The sequence below is a fragment of the Macaca thibetana genome, chromosome 6, assembly GCF_024542745.1.
Source record: "Macaca thibetana thibetana isolate TM-01 chromosome 6, ASM2454274v1, whole genome shotgun sequence".
Lineage (NCBI taxonomy): Eukaryota > Metazoa > Chordata > Mammalia > Primates > Cercopithecidae > Macaca > Macaca thibetana.
The window spans coordinates 135,247,390-135,264,094 of record NC_065583.1 but is presented as its reverse complement, the minus strand read 5'-3'; the positions used below and the strand labels follow the sequence as shown (position 1 = coordinate 135,264,094).

At 45.5% G+C, this 16,705-nt stretch overlaps 2 protein-coding genes across 3 annotated transcripts in view; one reads left to right on the top strand and one right to left on the bottom strand.

Moving 5' to 3' along the window:
* Nucleotides 1-5,396, top strand: part of SLC45A2 (solute carrier family 45 member 2) — a 39,742-nt gene extending 34,346 nt beyond the window's left edge. The window contains exons 6-7 of one of the 2 annotated variants that reach the window (XM_050793851.1): nucleotides 2,384-2,595; nucleotides 4,939-5,396. In XM_050793851.1, coding sequence (XP_050649808.1) covers nucleotides 2,384-2,595; nucleotides 4,939-5,163 — 437 coding nt within the window. In that variant the 3' untranslated portion in view covers nucleotides 5,164-5,396. Of the gene's footprint in view, nucleotides 1-2,383; nucleotides 3,889-4,938 lie in introns of those variants that run through there. The other variant, XM_050793849.1, reaches the window with a different exon arrangement.
* A 5,968-nt stretch (nucleotides 5,397-11,364) lies between these two features.
* RXFP3 (relaxin family peptide receptor 3) lies at nucleotides 11,365-13,894 on the bottom strand. The gene has a single exon (XM_050793848.1). It carries the CDS (start codon nucleotides 13,555-13,557, stop codon nucleotides 12,148-12,150), a length of 1,410 nt encoding a protein of 469 aa, XP_050649805.1. The 5' UTR covers nucleotides 13,558-13,894; the 3' UTR covers nucleotides 11,365-12,147.
* Between the last annotated feature and the right edge of the window lie 2,811 nt (nucleotides 13,895-16,705).

Here is a 16,705-nt window from a genome sequence, read left to right as displayed (position 1 = left end):
TTAAAAGGCTTTCTAGTTACAAAAGAAATTATTAGTTGAATAGTTTTCCAGAGTTGTATTAATGTATAAATCTATTGGATCCCTACCATTGTAAATTCAAATCAACATTTTATTTATAAAATACAAGCCAACTCTGCTCAAGGATTTTAGGGGCTCTCCATACCCAAAGGATAAAGTCAAATTCCTGAGCTTTTCACAGTTCGGCCTAGTTCATACTTTGCCCTCTTTCATTCCCATGTCAATTAACTACCGTCAGTGACCCACTATGCAGACTTTCTCATTTCTGTGTATTTGCTGCTGCTTTTAGTTTCTTCTACCTGAACTGCTCTTCCTACTTCCCCAACTAGACAACTTCCAATAATGGTTTTAAACCCAACTTAAATATTACTTCCTCAGTGAAATCATTCAAGTTTTCTTCTCCCTGCACCTCAACCCACTCTGGGCAGAATCAATCCTTTCCTCTCCTTCCAGAGCTCATGATATTACCCCCTATTTTGGACTCATCACATAACATCAGGAGCAGATTCAGTTTCTATCCATGTGGAGGTTGGCAGGACAATCTGGCTGCTAAGGTGGAGAAAGATGATAGGGACTTGTTTCCAAGCTCCTTTTGTAGACAGTAGGTACACGTATACCAATTAGAGTAACAACACTAGGTACTAAGACATGGCCAATTGTTCATACCATAATATACATTACTAGTCATAGCTGGTGCTTAAATCTATAATTTCCCCCCAGTCCTGAAGAGAGGCATTGTGTGATGATATGACTACCACTGGGTATCAGAACCATCAGAGGGCAATGCAAGCTTGGCCCTGAAGTTCATTGGATTATCTTTGTGAATAAAGTATTCTTTGCCAGACTTTCAGTCTTTGTATTGAAGTTATTTATGTTTCCAAGTACCTCTTTATCCTACTTTGCCTTCTCCTCTGCTGGCATACACACTTGGATAAGAGCATTTCCCTAATGGGTGTTGATGGTATCTTTTAGGTATTGAGACACCTTAGATTACATTTTCTATATAAATATAATTATTAAGCAAGCAGAAACTTATCTAGCTTTATTCTCATTTTTTTATTCTCAACCTTAACAACAGTCCTCCAGGCGTGGTATAAGTTTAATAGAGGAAGCAATGTTGCCCACTTGTCATTTTCAGAGCTTTGTCTTCAATCAATGTGAGATAGTGTTTAGTTTCATAATTGATTCGAATGTACTGCAAACAAGGTTGCTTGTCTACAAGCTGTAAGTCCAATAATTATATGAATAGATATGGAAAGTTTCATTCTTGAATAGCCACATTTCAAGTATCTGTTATTTATCCCCTGATTCTTGTGTTCCAGGAGAATGGCGCAGGGGAGAGATGAGGAATGTGTGAATTAAAAACAACCGATTAAGAAAGGAAGATAAAAGCAATTTAGGGATTTTTCTTGCCATTGTGGAAAACCTTGTAAAATGTTTTAAAGCAGAATTTTTCACTTTTAAAAATTAGCTCTACCACTATACTGATACAAGCAAGCCAAGCTGACCTGCTAGAAGAGAAATCCAGTTAAGAGTCAGCTATCTCCAGCTCAGCCTGTCTTTGTTGCAATAGCCATAGCCACATTAATTGCATGTTTTCTACATGCTAGGCATTAGGCTGGGTGATTTCATGGACACTTCATCTCACTTGATCCTGGCAACAACTCCAAAAGATGGTTTTATTATTCCCAGTTTTCAGATGAGGAAGCTGGGGTTTTGAGAAGTCAAGGAACTTGCTTACGAAGAGTTAGGGAGCCAGCAATGAGGAAATGCTGGGTGCTGTGGGAGCCCCTTACCAGCCTGGGAAGGATTGGCAAGTCAGGGAAAGTGTCTTCAGATAATTGCACATCCTTTACCTCCTTCTCAGGTGTGCAGAGTCCATTCAGGTGGGGGCTTAGATCATTCTGTAAATTTTGGTTGTTTCAATTTTCCCCAACCTGACATTGGGTCATAGGGCCAAGATAGGCCTGTGTTATTATTTTGGTCCTATGGGGCCACAGCCCAACTGATTCAGAATAACCCACACTTTTCTTGCAGCCCCAGGTTCCCATAGTTAGGTCAGCTTTTCTACCACCTTTCTGACTTCTTTTTGCTATCCAGCTGTCTGCTAAACAGTGCCAGACTCTTCTTTGTAGAAAAAAAATCAGCCTAGCAAGGCAATTTCAAGCTGTCCTTTATGCAAAGGTCTTTAAAATGGTTCCAAAAGCCAGCTGTTTTCAACCCACAGATAAGGGGATTCTTTTGTTCCTGGCTCAGTATCAAGGGACGTCCAAAAAAGTGAATCTTCAGAATAAAGGATTGTCTGAAATTGTTAAATGTTGTGAGGCACTGCCAGCTGTAATTTCTCCCTCTCTTCTTCCCACAGACTTTCAGAAATTTTTGGTATCTTACATTGGATTAAAGGGTCTTTACTTCACGGGATATTTGCTGTTTGGCCTGGGGACAGGATTTATTGGGCTCTTCCCCAATGTCTACTCCACGCTGGTCCTGTGCAGCCTGTTTGGTGTGATGTCCAGCACCCTGTACACCGTGCCCTTTAACCTCATTACTGAGTACCACCGCGAGGAAGAAAAGGAGGTGTGCTGTCATTGAACCTCTGCCTTGGGTAACATCCAGACTCATCTGAAGGCTGGGGAGGATTTCAATGTGTAGAGCAGAGCTGGAAAATAAGGGTTCTTGAAACGGCAGCAGTCAAAAGCCCAACCAATTGCAATCATGATCTGGTACAGGCATGCCCAGGGCAGCCCAGCTCTCTGGTCCTTACTCTCAATCCCTGCTCACTTAGGGAGCTGTAGGGCAAGGAGTGTTACTCCCATTTTTCTGATTAGAAAAAGAAGGCTTGGTGAGGTGGGGAAACCAGCCTACAATTACACAGAGACAAAAAAGAGGGACCCAGGTCTTCTATAACCACTTCATAGGTCTCCCTGGTGCACCTGCAGCATTTCTGGATACCCACAATAAGGGTCTTCCTACCTGCAGAGGTGCATGGTAGAATTTCTCGGCATTATTTGTTGAGGGTAGGAAAGTCCTAGGCAATAGATTCCAGATTTTAGTAAGTCAGACCCCTTGTGCGAGAAGGAAAGCTGGAATCATGGGTGGTAATCCCCACTTTGCTGCCCTGAGCAGAACCTGCGCCGTTTAAACCTTGGAACTCAACTAGTGAACAAGCACCTAAGCAATCAATGCCTATAACAGAGTTGGTATTTCCACTCTAAAATTACCACCTCTTCTTATCAAAATTGCAACTCTCTTCCCATGAAAATAGGCTTATAGTTCCTTAACTGGAGCAATGATATAAAAGCTACAGAGATAACTCCAAGTTTAATCCAGCTCAGCATGAAACTGCAAAAACACTGAACACGTAAACATGAGACTATAATTCTGACCATGTTTTTCATCATTTGATCTGGCAGCAGGGCAGAGCCACACCAGGAGTAAAAACATTTCAAAAAAGAGTTGTGGCTTTCCTCATCCCCTGGCAAACATTGTCACCAAGGTTTTAGTGCATGACAGGGATGTTGCTGCTAATGGGATAGTTATCATAAAAAACTGTCCCTCCAAGGAGAGTGTTACATGGTACTGGGGGAAGAAAACCTATGCTTCAAGCTCAGAGACACCTGGATTCAAATCCTGCCTCTTTCACTTGGAAGCTGCGTTACACTGGAGATGTTATTTATTTGTTTATTAGGTAGCACTTAGAATGAGTTCATTTTTAAGTGAGATAATATATTCACAATGATATACAAAACTGCACACTGCGTGCTCCCTTTACCATTTACTATCTCCCTCCAACCTCAATGTGTTACCACTCTTACTAGGTTTTTTGTTAATCTTTCCAGCATTTTAAAATAAAAACCAAGCAAATGTAAATCTGTTTTCTTATTTTCCTTTCTTATTCGAAGATGAGAGTTTTTCAGCATAATGCTTTTTTTTGCCTAATAGTGTAGGAAATCATCATTTAAGCTTGCAGATCCTCAGTTTCCTCATGAGGCAAATGGAAAGAATGTTATTTACCTTAGAGAAAAGCAAACAAGATAGTGGATAAGCTTAGTGTGGTGCCCCCTAGCACCTGACAAAGACTCAAAATATGATAGCTAGTATTATAATTGTTACCATGGGGGGAATGATAATAACATGTGCATCTAGGGAGGTGTTGAGGTTGAAATAAAGTAACAAGTAAAAAAAACCCAGGCCCAGCACATAAGAGATATGCCACAAATGACAAAGTTATCAACCAGTTCAGACCAAATATCAAATATTAACCAAACATTATATTAATCAAGTAGCAACCATATTTTAAAAGATTGAAATGCCTTTTAAAGTTGCTTCTCTTAAGGACATCAGCAATTCAACATCCTTCTTAAAATCTTTGAATTTTTAACACTAAGAAAGGAAAAGAATAAGATATTTATTAAGTATCCACTACATTGTATTGATTATGGCCCACCACTTGTTTTTGTACAGTCTGTGAGCTAAGAATTCCTTTTAATTGTTTAAATGATTGAAAAAACATTCAAAAGAAGCTTAATATCTTGTAACAAGTGAAAATTACTTGAAATCAAATGCTAATACCCATCAGTATTCAGTTCAGTTCCACATCACCAATTCATGAAAATTGCATAAAATCAAATGCTAATAGCCATCAATATTCAGTTCAGTTCCACATCACCAATTCATGAAAATTCCCTGAAATCAAATGCTAATAATGTCCATTAATCTATATTGGAAAGGCAACTCAGCTCCACATTGCCCCTGCTTTTGCACTACAAGAGTAGAGTTGAGTAGTTATGACCAGGGCTGTATAATCCACAAAGCGAAAGGTATTTACTAACTGGTTGGTCACAGAAAAGTTTTGCTGACTTGTGCCCTTAAATGACAGTTCTTTGTAGGTCAAATGGTGTTTCTGTGCTTCCTTTGCAGAGGCAGCGGGCTCCAGGAGGGCATCCAGACAACAGCGTGAGAGGGAAGGGCATGGACTGCGCCACCCTCACCTGCATGGTGCAGCTGGCTCAGATCCTAGTCGGAGGTGGCCTGGGCTTTCTGGTCAACACAGCTGGGAGCGTCGTCATTGTGGTGATCACAGCATCTGCGGTGGCACTGATAGGCTGTTGCTTTGTGGCTCTCTTTGTTAGATACGTGAATTAGGTCAATAAAGAGACAATGACCCTAACCTCAGACACAGAGAAGCACATGGCAGGAAGTTAACATTTCCTGCAGCTCCGAATCTTAGGGTCTGCCCATTGGACGCCCAGTATTGTGATTTCAGCCATAGAATCTGCCCACCTCTCACTTTAAACCAATCCTCTGCACAACGGTCCCCATATTTCAGACAACGTTTGTCTGGACTATGCCTCCATGCATTGGCGGCAAGGGGTAAGTGTGGGTGGTAGCGCCTATACACGCCTTTCTCATTGCGTCTCAGTGCAGGGGTAGGGGAGAGGCAGGAGCTGCTTTTCAGAGGGCATTGCAGGTCTTTCTGAGACCTGAGAAGCAGACAAATTCCACATATGATGCTTGGATGTGTTCTATGAAGTGATTTGATTTATTTTTAGCCAAGGGTTCATATATATTGGGGAGTCATATATTTCATCAAATTCACAGATATTCAAAATATTGTTAGTGATCTATTCTCTGATATTAATTTATTCATATTTAATTTGCTCATAATTAATTCCTATTACTTTATGATACCCCTGACAAGTCTACTCAACATCCATGCTGGAGGATTCATCGCTTTAAAGTAGTTCATTTCATTGACACAGTAAAAATATTTCTCTCTAGTCTGCACCTTTGTTTTGTCCTCTGGATTTGACATAAAAGTCTTTCAAAAAACAGCCCCCTGTTTCTCCTGTGATCTTCTCTTCTCCAAGCTAAGCAGTTTTTCTCTAATCATACCCCTTCGACTGCTTTCCCCATGATGAGGTTTTCAACAGCCTTGAGAGGCAGCATGGTTTAATAAAAATCATGTTTTGGAATCAGCTGGTTTTGAATCCTGGCTTTGCCACTCAGCAGCAAACTATGTAATCTCCCCAAGGCACACTTGCTCATCTATACATTTGGGATAAGAATTGCTATCTCAGAGAGTTGTGATGATTAATAATACATAACATTGGTTCAGGCATGGTGGCTCATACCTGTAATCCCAGCACTTTAGGAGATCGAGGCAGGGGGATCCCTTGAGGCCAGGAGTTTGAGACGAGCCTGAAAAACATAGGGAGACCCTCTCTCTACAAAAAATACTTTAAAAATTAGCTGGGCATGGTGGTGCATGCCTATAGTCCCAACTTTTGGGGAAGGTGAGGTGGGAGAATTGCTTGAGCCTGGGTGATCGAGGCTGTAGTGAGCTGTGATTGTGTCACTACACTCCACCCTGGGAGACAAAGTGAGTTTTGGACTCAAAACAAACAGACAAACAAACATCAAAACACAAACCATGACATTTATGGAGTCTTTACCACTATTCTAAATGTTTTAACGTTAACACAGCAATTGTGGGAGTGGGTGCTGTTACCGCTCTCCAGTTTTTAGATAAAGAAATGGAGGCAGAAAGATATAACTTATCTGAAACCACATAATTATTAAGTGACAGAGCTGGGCTTTGAACCCTGCCACTTTGGTTCTGCTGCTTCCTGTATGGACAGCACTTAGCCTGGTGTCTGGCACTTGATCGGAGCTAGCGATTGTCACTAGTGTTAAAAGCTCATTGTCCTGTTCCCCAGTCTTAAGTATTTGCCTACACAACCCTGGATGTACCTGACCAGTGCAGAATACAGATCTGCCCACATGTTTTTATAAGTTAGAAGAATTGTGTGGTTCCTCTTCCTACTTGATCTAGGGTCTAGTAGAGTAGTCATTGCCTCAGCTCAACTTGTAACTGACCAAAATCTTTGGTGCTGGAAGGGAATTTGGAGAAGGGAAATGAGCTGTTTTTGAGAAATGGGAAATTTGGGACTTGGTGTGTTGCTTCTGTGCGTCCCGTGCCTAGGAGAATGAGTGGATTCAGTAGCATGGCCAGGCCCCTGCAGTGTCAGCTTATTTGTAGCCATCCTGAGAAGAGTAGGCCTGCTCTGGTTGTTTCTTTGCTGGGCTTTGGGTCTTCCTTCACACAGCTTCTCACAGGGAAAATTTGGGAGTGAATGTACTAATATAATACAGGAGGACCTGATTGGAAAGCAGAAAATGAGAAGGGAGCAAGGCTTCGAGGGTGATAAGTAAAAGAGCATGCTCAAGCCAGAGAAGACAGCCTAGTTGTGTCTGGAAAGCACCAGCGATCTGGAGAGAATGGGACAGACACTCTGCAGGAGCCTGGATAAGGAGCCCTTCTCATTTTCTGCTTCCCAGTCAGGTCCTCCTGTATTATACTAGTACATTTACTGCCCTTGCAGGGTCCAGGGCAAGAGCAAGAATGGAGACACATGATCCACAGCCCATCCCTCTTCACTGCTTCCCCCACTCTTCTCTCTACCTAGGCAGTGTAGAGTCCTTGTGTGCATGCTAGCATCAGCACATCCACAGTCTCCCACCTGCCGCCACCCTCTACCGCTCCTGCAAATGGCAACCCTTAGTCACCTAAGGGTGGACAGACTCAGTGGCATGGAATTCCCTCTGGAGGATAGACTCAAGAAAGAACCCATGGATTCCTTGTAAATAGACTCAGGGCCATTTGGACAAGAAATTTCAAGGTCTCAGATACCCAAGCATAATCGAGCAGGTGGGAGGACTGGTGGGGCACAAACTCCAGAAGGCCCTGTGGGTTCCTTGCCATGTGGGGAGGTGAAGGGGCAGAGCAGGGTCCTCTAATGATGACACCCAGACCAGGGGCCCTGGCTGCCCAGGTCTAAGGACAGTATCTACCGAAGTCAGCCAGCCTAGGAGCACAGAGCCATTTGTTGTCATTCTGTGCTGCAGCCTCCTTCTCCTTCCCAGCCTCCCCAAGGGTCTCAAAAGGCAGTGGTATCCCTGATATTTCACACGCACTCTCTTTCTCCTTCTGCTACTTGGGCTTCCACTTTGTTGCTGCAATTCTACCAATGCCTCCTTTGTGTTTGAAGAACCCACTCTCTGCAGCTACCTGGTTCTTATACCTGTGACTGAGGCAGTGCTAGTGGTGTGGAGCAAGGTATCTGAAACACCCCTGTGGATCTGGCCACTTCTGGTGTATATGTTGGGAGAACAATGGAGGGCAGGGGTTTATGTTAAAGTGGCCACTTCTTCCTGCCCCCTGCTCAACTTCGTCACCTGCAGGACATACGGCTTCCTTATCCAGGCTCCTGCAGTGTGTCTGTCCCATTCTCTCCAGATCGCTGGTGCCTTCCAGACCCAACTAGGCTGTCTTCTCTGGCTTGAGCATACTCTTTTACTTATCACCCTCCAAGCCTTGCTCCCTTCTCATTTTTTGCTTCCCAATCAAGTCCTCCTGTATTGTATTAGTACATTCACTCCCAAATGAAATAATCTCATTCCTTTTATAGAATATATACAAAACTACCACTTCTTCTTACTCCACCCTCCCATCCCCCGGCCATCATCCATCCTGGAGAAATAAGTTCATGACTCACTTAGGCCATCAGGGAAAACGCCTGCTCCCAACCCCATAGTGTTGGATGAGGGTAAGTAAATGCTCAGGGAACCTCACGGCACATAGCTCTTAGCATTAGGAAAGAAACAGCGACAAGCCACCTCTCTTACTTTCCCTACTTGTACTTGGCCTCTGCAAGGTTTAGAAATGGAATCCTCTCCGGGGTTCGGTGTTTATTTCCTGCCCATTTCTCCAAAAACTGTTCTGATGTGTGAAGATTTGAAATGAATAGATGGGCCAGCTGGAAAGGTGATCCATAGCTGAGGGCCATCTTATTGAACCCCCAAGAAGTCAAATGTAGTCATCCCTAACCAACCACAGGGCATACATGCACGCGCGCACGCGTGCGCACACACACACACACACAAATATGCAAATACTCATTGAACTCAGCTCCCTTGAGGTTTGAATAAGTAAATATAATCCAATTTTCAAAGCCTTTAACCACATTTGGGAATCTAAGTATTTGTTCTCAGTATACCAATGACATATTCTTTCTGGCAAGAGAAATTTCCTTTCCCCAGACAAATAAAACTAGTACAAGGACGCATACTCTCAACAGAAATCCTGGGAAATCCTGCAAGAGAAGAGAATACCTACTACTTTGTTTCCTGCTTCTGATGTTTCCAACCAAGCATCTGACATTCCAACATTAAAGCTTTTAGTCACATTTTATTAGCGTTGAATATCCTCTCTGCCTCCGAACCCACCACTGCCATTCTGCCTAAACTATGCCCATATATCTAGACCTATCTCAAATATTATTTTGACCGGAAAGTCTGATCTCCCAGCAGGATCAACCTTTCCTTCCTTTTGTCTTTCTTTTTTTCAGCCTTACTTTGACATTCAGCTCGTCATTCCCTGTCTTATCTTGCTTGTGCTCACGGCTGTCTGTCCTTTTACATGTGGAAGTCAGAAACATGTCTGGTTCATGCATATCACCTCAGCACCCTGCACAGGGGCTGGCACACAACAGCCACTCAAAAACTAATTGTTGATTACAATTGATCTGACCATTTCCTTGGTGACCCTTTTGTCCTTGTGGTAGATCAAAGTCATGATCTATGATCCCTCCTGCCACGTTCTCAGAAGCCCCGTGTTTGAGATTTGGACAAAGTGACCCTTTTTATAGAGGTTATTTTTTTTTCTATTCCTCCAGCTCCTTCTCTTCTGTTTTTCTAGTGCTCTTAGTGGCAGATGCACATACTTCAACACCCTTTCCTAAGAATTCTGAGCTACCCACATATTATTCTATTGTTAAAATTGAAATGGCAATTTGCTTTGATAAGAATCTCTCATTAAGAGTCTATTATCCGTGTTATAGAAGGATCTCCTACTATGCAAATGTTAGTTTTTTCCCGTGTTTACTTTTTCATGTATTTTGTATTTGGGGGACTTTTGTGGAACTTACATTTCAGTCTTTGTTAGCCCAATTGCTATTCAATGTCTATATCAATAAATGTTCTTCCCAAAGGGTGAAAAAGAAAATGGACTACTTCAAAACAAACACACCGTTCAGTTTTCTAAACGAGCTGACTTCACAAGACTGCTCAGAATCCAGACTGGCACCTTCTGCTTTTGTGAGAAGCCATGAATGTCTAGTCATTTCAGTGTGTTTTGCAATCACAAAAAGCAGATCAGGGAAAGTGGGAGTTGTAGATCTCACATTTTGAGCCCTGAATCTCAGATACTGCAGAAAAACTTTTCACAACACTACTAAACAATTCTACTGTTCAAGAGGCTCTTTAAACAGACCTGTTTTTATGAATGGCTATTTATTATATTAAAACAACCACCCCAGTGGGTGCCTGCATCATTGGTTTCTTGACCCCAAACCAGGTTGCCAAAGAGAGTAGCAGTACCTCTATCAAAGCCAGCAGATGGGTGGGCAGACTGATGTTTGATCCCAGTTCTCAGAAGAGCCTCAAGAAAGGACTTTGTGAGGGTTTAACATCTTAAGCTCCTGTGATCAGAACAGAGTTGACATGAGACATGTGAGGCAATCTTTAAAGACAGCTCCATAAACTGTCTGGAGGCTGGGAAAAGAATTTGTCATGCATGCTCAATATGTAAAGCACTCTTTAGAATAAATGAAAATTGGTGATGGTTTTGTCCGATGGGAATTCCTATTTCCTACCTTCTCTTGTCAATAATATAAGTAATAAAGAAACCTACATCTGAAATTCTGGTGATACCCTCAGAACAGTTTCTCCAGTAGTCTGTTCCCTTTAGAACATAGTACCTGAACCTACTATTTTCTTTCCTACCCCACACCTCCGTTTGAGAGATCCCACCCAGCTTCTAGGAATTTGGTTTCCAAGATTCCGCTTCCCCTGCCCCCCCGCCCCAATTCCCCTTGCACATTTCTGCGGCATTTCTTGCTCTTCTATCTAAGCCTACTAGAAAAAAAAAAAATACTGAACCATCCCTCTACTCGCTGGTCCAGGGCCTCAATCAAAGGAACAGCTTGATTCCCAAAGCGTGGGAAGGGAGGAAATACAGAAGTGCCCCCACTCTTCCCAGTAGAGCTCTTCAAGATGCCTCTGGGCCCAGCTCACCGGCAGCACGCAGACCAGAGTACCTGCAGGCACCCAGCCTGCTCTCAGAGGAACTGGAGCGCCTGGGCTTCCTCCTCGCAACGCTCCAGCACTCCACTTCCAATTCTGCTACCAAGTGAGCATATGAGCCCCCTTTTACCTTTTGGGGCAGCAACCTGAATAAATTTCCTTAACCAGCCCTTCTAATTACACTGCGTCCGCTCCCTCCCTCAGTGACGCCACTCCCCAGAGAATCGCTCTCCCAAGCTGGTGACAGGTGTTATCCCCCTGCTAACGTCTGAGCTCCGGGGCTGTGCAGCTAGGTCGGGCTCAGTGTGTTCCCGCTGGCCCAGTCCGGAATGATAATCGTCATAATGACTCCATGGGAGGTGGCTTTCCTTTGCCGTTTCTCCTGGGGACGCATCAGGATGGTCAGTTCTCTTTCTTAACTCCAAAAACGTTTCTTGCCTCCTAGCTCTAGATTCCTGGGGCAGCCCCGCAGCAAGTAGGACCTTGGTGTTGCTGCAGTCTCGTTAGCCAAGGCGCAAAGGAGACTTTGTGGCGGCGGCTGCACTCTCCGCAGAAGTCGCAGGAATAAACGGGCACAATTGTCTGCGCATCATTTGGCTAAGCCCTGCTCGGTGTGCCAATTTATCTACATTTTTGCTGCTTCTCTCCGCTTCTGGGCGCCTTCACACTGCCCAGCGTGGGAAGAGTAAGGAAAGGCTGTGGGGTGCGGAGCGGAGGTTGGCGGTCTGGCCAGTAGAGCTCATCTCTGCCCCTTTGCCAGCTTCCTCTCTCCACCTGATTTCGAAGCATCCCCTCTCCAGAGAAGGTCCTCCAGCCTATCCACAGGCTCCTCCTCCATGCTCTGTCCATTCTCCTCTCACCTACTTCTTAAATGCTTCCCCCCCGCCCGACTCTGCCCCAAACCCTCCTTAATCCGTTCCCCTCCTTCACCGCCCAGGGAAGGCCACCTTGCCGCGACGGCGTGCCCTGGGCCTGAGGCCCGCGTCAGTAGGCAGAGCTGCTGGGCAGCAGGTCGTAGCGCCCCCCGCTGTAGACCACGACGCCAGGTGGGTAGTAGAGCAGGTCCGGCTCCGTGGCCGCTCGGAGCGGCGCCAGGGCCTGCAGCCCCTGATCCTCGGGCTCCGGCTTGGTAGTGGCGGTGAAGGGGCGCATGCTGGTAAGCGAAGGAGACGCGATGCGCCACAGCAGGCTCTCGAGCGCCTTGCGGAACTCGCGGCGCACGAGGCAGTAGAGGATGGGGTTGAGGCAGCTGTTGGAGTGTGCCAGGCACACGCTCACAGGGAACGCGTATACCTGGCACAAGAAATACTCCTGGCTGAAGGGCACTGCATTGAACTTGATGAGGATGCTCCAGGTGGTGAGCGCCTGGTTGGGCAGCCAACACAAGAAGAAGGACAGGACAACGATGGTCACTGATTTGGTCACCTTCGACAGTCTCCGGGCGCTGGCTCCGACCGGGCCTCCTCTGGCTACCGCGTCCCCTCCTTCCGGCCCTGCTACGCGGCGGTCGGAGATGAAGCGCACCAGCAGCAGGTAGCACAAGCTAATGATGCCCAGCGGCAGCACGAAGCCCAACAGCACCTTCTGCAAGTGGTAGATGCCCAGCCAGAACTGCCTGTCGCGGCCCAGCAACTTGTCCGGGAAGCGCACCAGGCACAGCTCCTCGCCCATCACCTTGACCGTGGTGGAGAAAATGGCATTGGGCAGCGAGGACAGCGTGGCCAAAGCCCAGATGCACACACACAGCGCCTTGGCCGAGAAGCAGCAGCTGTCCCCCAGGCTCCGGCCGCAGCAGTCGCCCTGGCCGTGTCCTCGCGTCCGGTGGCTCTTCAGAGCCGAGGCCACCGAGTGGTAGCGTGTCACACTCATGGCAGTGAGGAAGAAGACGCTGGCGTACATGTTCATGGACGTTACCATGGACACGATCTTACACATGGCCTTGCCGAAGGGCCATTTGAAGTCAAGAGCGTTCTCCACCGCCCAGAAGGGCAGGGTGAGCACAAACTGAAAGTCCGTCAGTGCCAGGTTGGTGATGAAAAGGTTGATAGAGGACTTGCGCCAGCCCTGCATGTTCTTCATCAGGTAGAGCACCAGCAGGTTGCCCGCCAACCCCAGGGCGCACACCACCCAGTACACTACGCTGATAAGAATCCGCACCCGGGACTCGGTGTCCACGCTCTCTGCCCCGCCGCTGCCCGGAGGATGTCCTGGCGGCGCGCCGTCCGGCAACTCCAGCCCCAGCTCCCACCACAAGTCCGGAAGCTGCAGCGACGCGTTACCACTCGTGTTGGCAGCCTCCAGAAGGTCCGGGACCAGACTGAAGAGTTCTGCTAGCTTGTCCCCGCCTGCTGTCTTATTCATGGTAGCTATCGCGGTTGCATCGGCCATCTGCATGCGCAGGTACCTCTAGGTCACGTTCTGGGGACGGTTTACCTCGGTGTTGTTCCCAGGCTAGCCTGCGGGACGTGCGTGGGAGCTTTCAAAGTAGCTGCTGAAGAGAGAGCCCAGGAACTGGGTACTAAGCGCGTCCTGCCGCGCAGCGAACCGCCCTGGACGCAGGAGTTGAGCTCAGCGGCTGCTTTGGAGCAGAGTTGAGGAGCGCAGCCCATAAGGGAAGCACTCGGCGTCCAAGGGTTCTCAGGCCAAGCTCGGAGTCCCTAGGTCCTTATGTACAACGCAGACTTCCCCTCTCCGTGTCCCGCTGTCACTGGGGCATTGGCGCATAACTCCCACAGTCGCTCAATTTTGCGATTTGGGGCCGCTTGCTCCCTTTCAAATACCTTTGTCGGTTTCCTCTGGGACTGCTTGGATGAGGTTTCCGTCCTTGGAGGGAAAGAGATCGTAGAGTTCCATCCACCTCGCTCTGTTGCCTGGAGGTCAGTGGGTGTCTGCGTCTTTCTGCGGTTGTCAACTCCGGGTGAGTTGCCAGCGGTGCTCACCAGTTGCAGTGGCACTTGCATGGCCGAGGCGGCGGGCCCCAAGGAGCATGCGTAATCCGGGGGCGCCGCGAGCGGCGCTTTCCGAGGTGCTGAACCCAGCCGCGCCCGCGCCGCGAGGGAGAGCTGAGTGGCAGGCAAAGCCCACCCGCCAGCTCCCGTTTTCCTCCCCAAAGTTTCAGCAGGAGCAGTCTTAAGCCTTTATTTTGCACCCGCAGGAGAAAGTCGATTTTGACGTGAGTTTCCTCTTTCTTATTCCCAAACATTATGATTAGAAGTTTTTTTTTCTTTCTTCCTCACTCCCACTTTATCACTGGAATTATTCCATTTGGTGAGAAATGGTTCCAAAAATATGAGCTATCCTGCTTACTTTCCTTCTTTAAAGTAATAACAGTGGCCTCTTTTCATGCTCAAATGAGATGATGGGTACTTATTGGATACACAAAGGACAGCTCCACCTCCCAGCTTTAATTAGCTGACCACTTATGCAGTGTCTGTGTTTGTCAGGATTTTCAAAGGGTCTTCACATGGCAGAAGTCTGGGTTCAAGGGTTGCCCCTACATTAATGTATTCTGAGAGGTGACACAAAAACAGAGCGAATAACTGATGAGCCTACTTCACAGAAATTAAATGCCCTAGGCCCAAAGCGCTTCAGCAAATTGTCTGATCACATACTGCCCACAGTCTCTCTACCTAGATGCAAATAGAATGGAGGATACCACCGGGCTGATCGTGAACCACCAGCCCTCCTATTTCCAGTACTGTTAGCATCAGGATTCTTTTTCAGACATTTTTCAGACTAATGGAAGTACATTCTAAGGACTCTTCCGAGGGAATGAGTGGAAACCATTTGAATTATTTCTCAAACTACAGTCTACATAAATGCCAGGTCAATCGCTCTGGTGTAAATTACACTTTTAAGGATTTACTTTAAAATTTTGAAATGTTTTCCCTTGGTCTGGGACTAAACTGAAACCAAAGTGTCTTAAGCATAATTGTCCTCACTCCTGGAGTCCTACAGAACTCCCAGCTTTACTTAAGGAGATAAAGAGGATGCAACCTTCAAGCTGAGGAGATAAGAAACAGAAAAAGAAAGAAAAGAAAAGAAAGAAAGGAAAGGAAAGAAGGAAGGAAGGAAAGAAAGAGAGAAAGAAAGAAGGAAGGAAGGAAGGAAAGAAGGAAAGAAAGAAAGAAGAGAAAAGAAAGAAGGAAGGAAGAAGGAAGGAAGGAAGAAGGAAGGAAGGAAAGGAAGGAAGAAGGAAAGAAAGAAAGAAAGAAAGAAAGAAAGAAGGAAAGAAAGAAAGAAGGAAAGAAAGAAAGAAAGAAAGAAAGAAAGAAAGAAAGAAAGAAAGAAAGAAAGAAAGAAAGAAAGAAAGAAAGAAAGAAAGAAAGAAAGAAAGAAAGAAAGAAAGAAAGAAAGAAAAAGAAAAAAGGAATCTTGATTCCAAAGGACGTTTAGCCCTGAAAAGAGCACACACCTTGCTACGGATGCTGCACTGCTCTGTCCGCCCACTAGAGGGAGTCAGGGCTTTAGTAAAAACCTAACCAAACGAAAACTATCTCCTTTGATCAGTTCTTATCTGGAGATGACCCCTTCCCTGAGGATTCCTCCCGAAGCACAAGTTATTTGGGTGACTATTACCCTGATTTTAAGTCTCACTTTCACACTCAGTTTTGACTTTATTTTTAACTAGTTATTTCTCCATAAAATTTATCTCTCTCTTCACCTCTGTCTCTGTTTCTCTTTTCTAATATTTCAAGGGGCTACTGAAACACAAGAAAAGCTGGGGCATACCCTGAAAGCTCTCTGCTGTTAAGTTTTTGGTATGTTCACACCAATGACCTCCATCCCACACATACACAGCTTCTCAGTGCTTCTAGACACATCCAGGAATATATCTACTTGATCTGCTCCAAATCACATGTACACATTCATACTTTGTGAAAAAATTATAGGGGCCTGATTCAATTCATCTCACATTCATTGGCCACTTACTCTTGCCAGGCACTGAGACAGGCTGAAAGACATAAATCCTCTATTTTGATCCTCTCTGGGATTCTTAATCTAGATGAGTGTGCAATCTACAAGTGTCTAGGACCGTATTTTTTTGTTTAGTTTTGTGATGACTAAGTTGTCTAGAATGTAATGATTCATGCCAGATGAGTGGACAATAATTTTAGCTCTTTTACTATTTCCCTTTTATATTTTTTAAGGAGTGGATAGGTAATAAATCGTTATACTTTTATGGGATATTCCAGTTTTAGGTGTTTTGGGAGGGGGTTTTCTATGTTGGTATTTAAAGAAACCATAAAGGAGGAAGGGTGCAGAGCTTGTTATGTTACATATGTGGTCTGTTTCTCTGTCCCTCTTCTTACCAAAATTGAAACCAGACTGTGATGGGGGCCTGGAGGAAAATCAGCAGCAAGAAATTGTCTCTCATTCACAGTGGAAGAGTATGGGATCCTGAAACCTTTTCCTGGGCTTCTTTTGTGTTCCTGAAGCCATGTGGGCCATGGGAAGCCATGAGGATAGCATAAAATCATACTGTAGCATGTAACCACTGGGAGCCCATGAGAAGGGAAGAAATCACCTGCTTTGGTCCAGC

What these genes read in the sequence shown, in the direction of transcription:
- RXFP3 (XM_050793848.1), bottom strand. Translation starts at nt 13,557, where the DNA reads ATGCAGATGGCCGATGCAACCGCGATAGCTACCATGAATAAGACAGCA.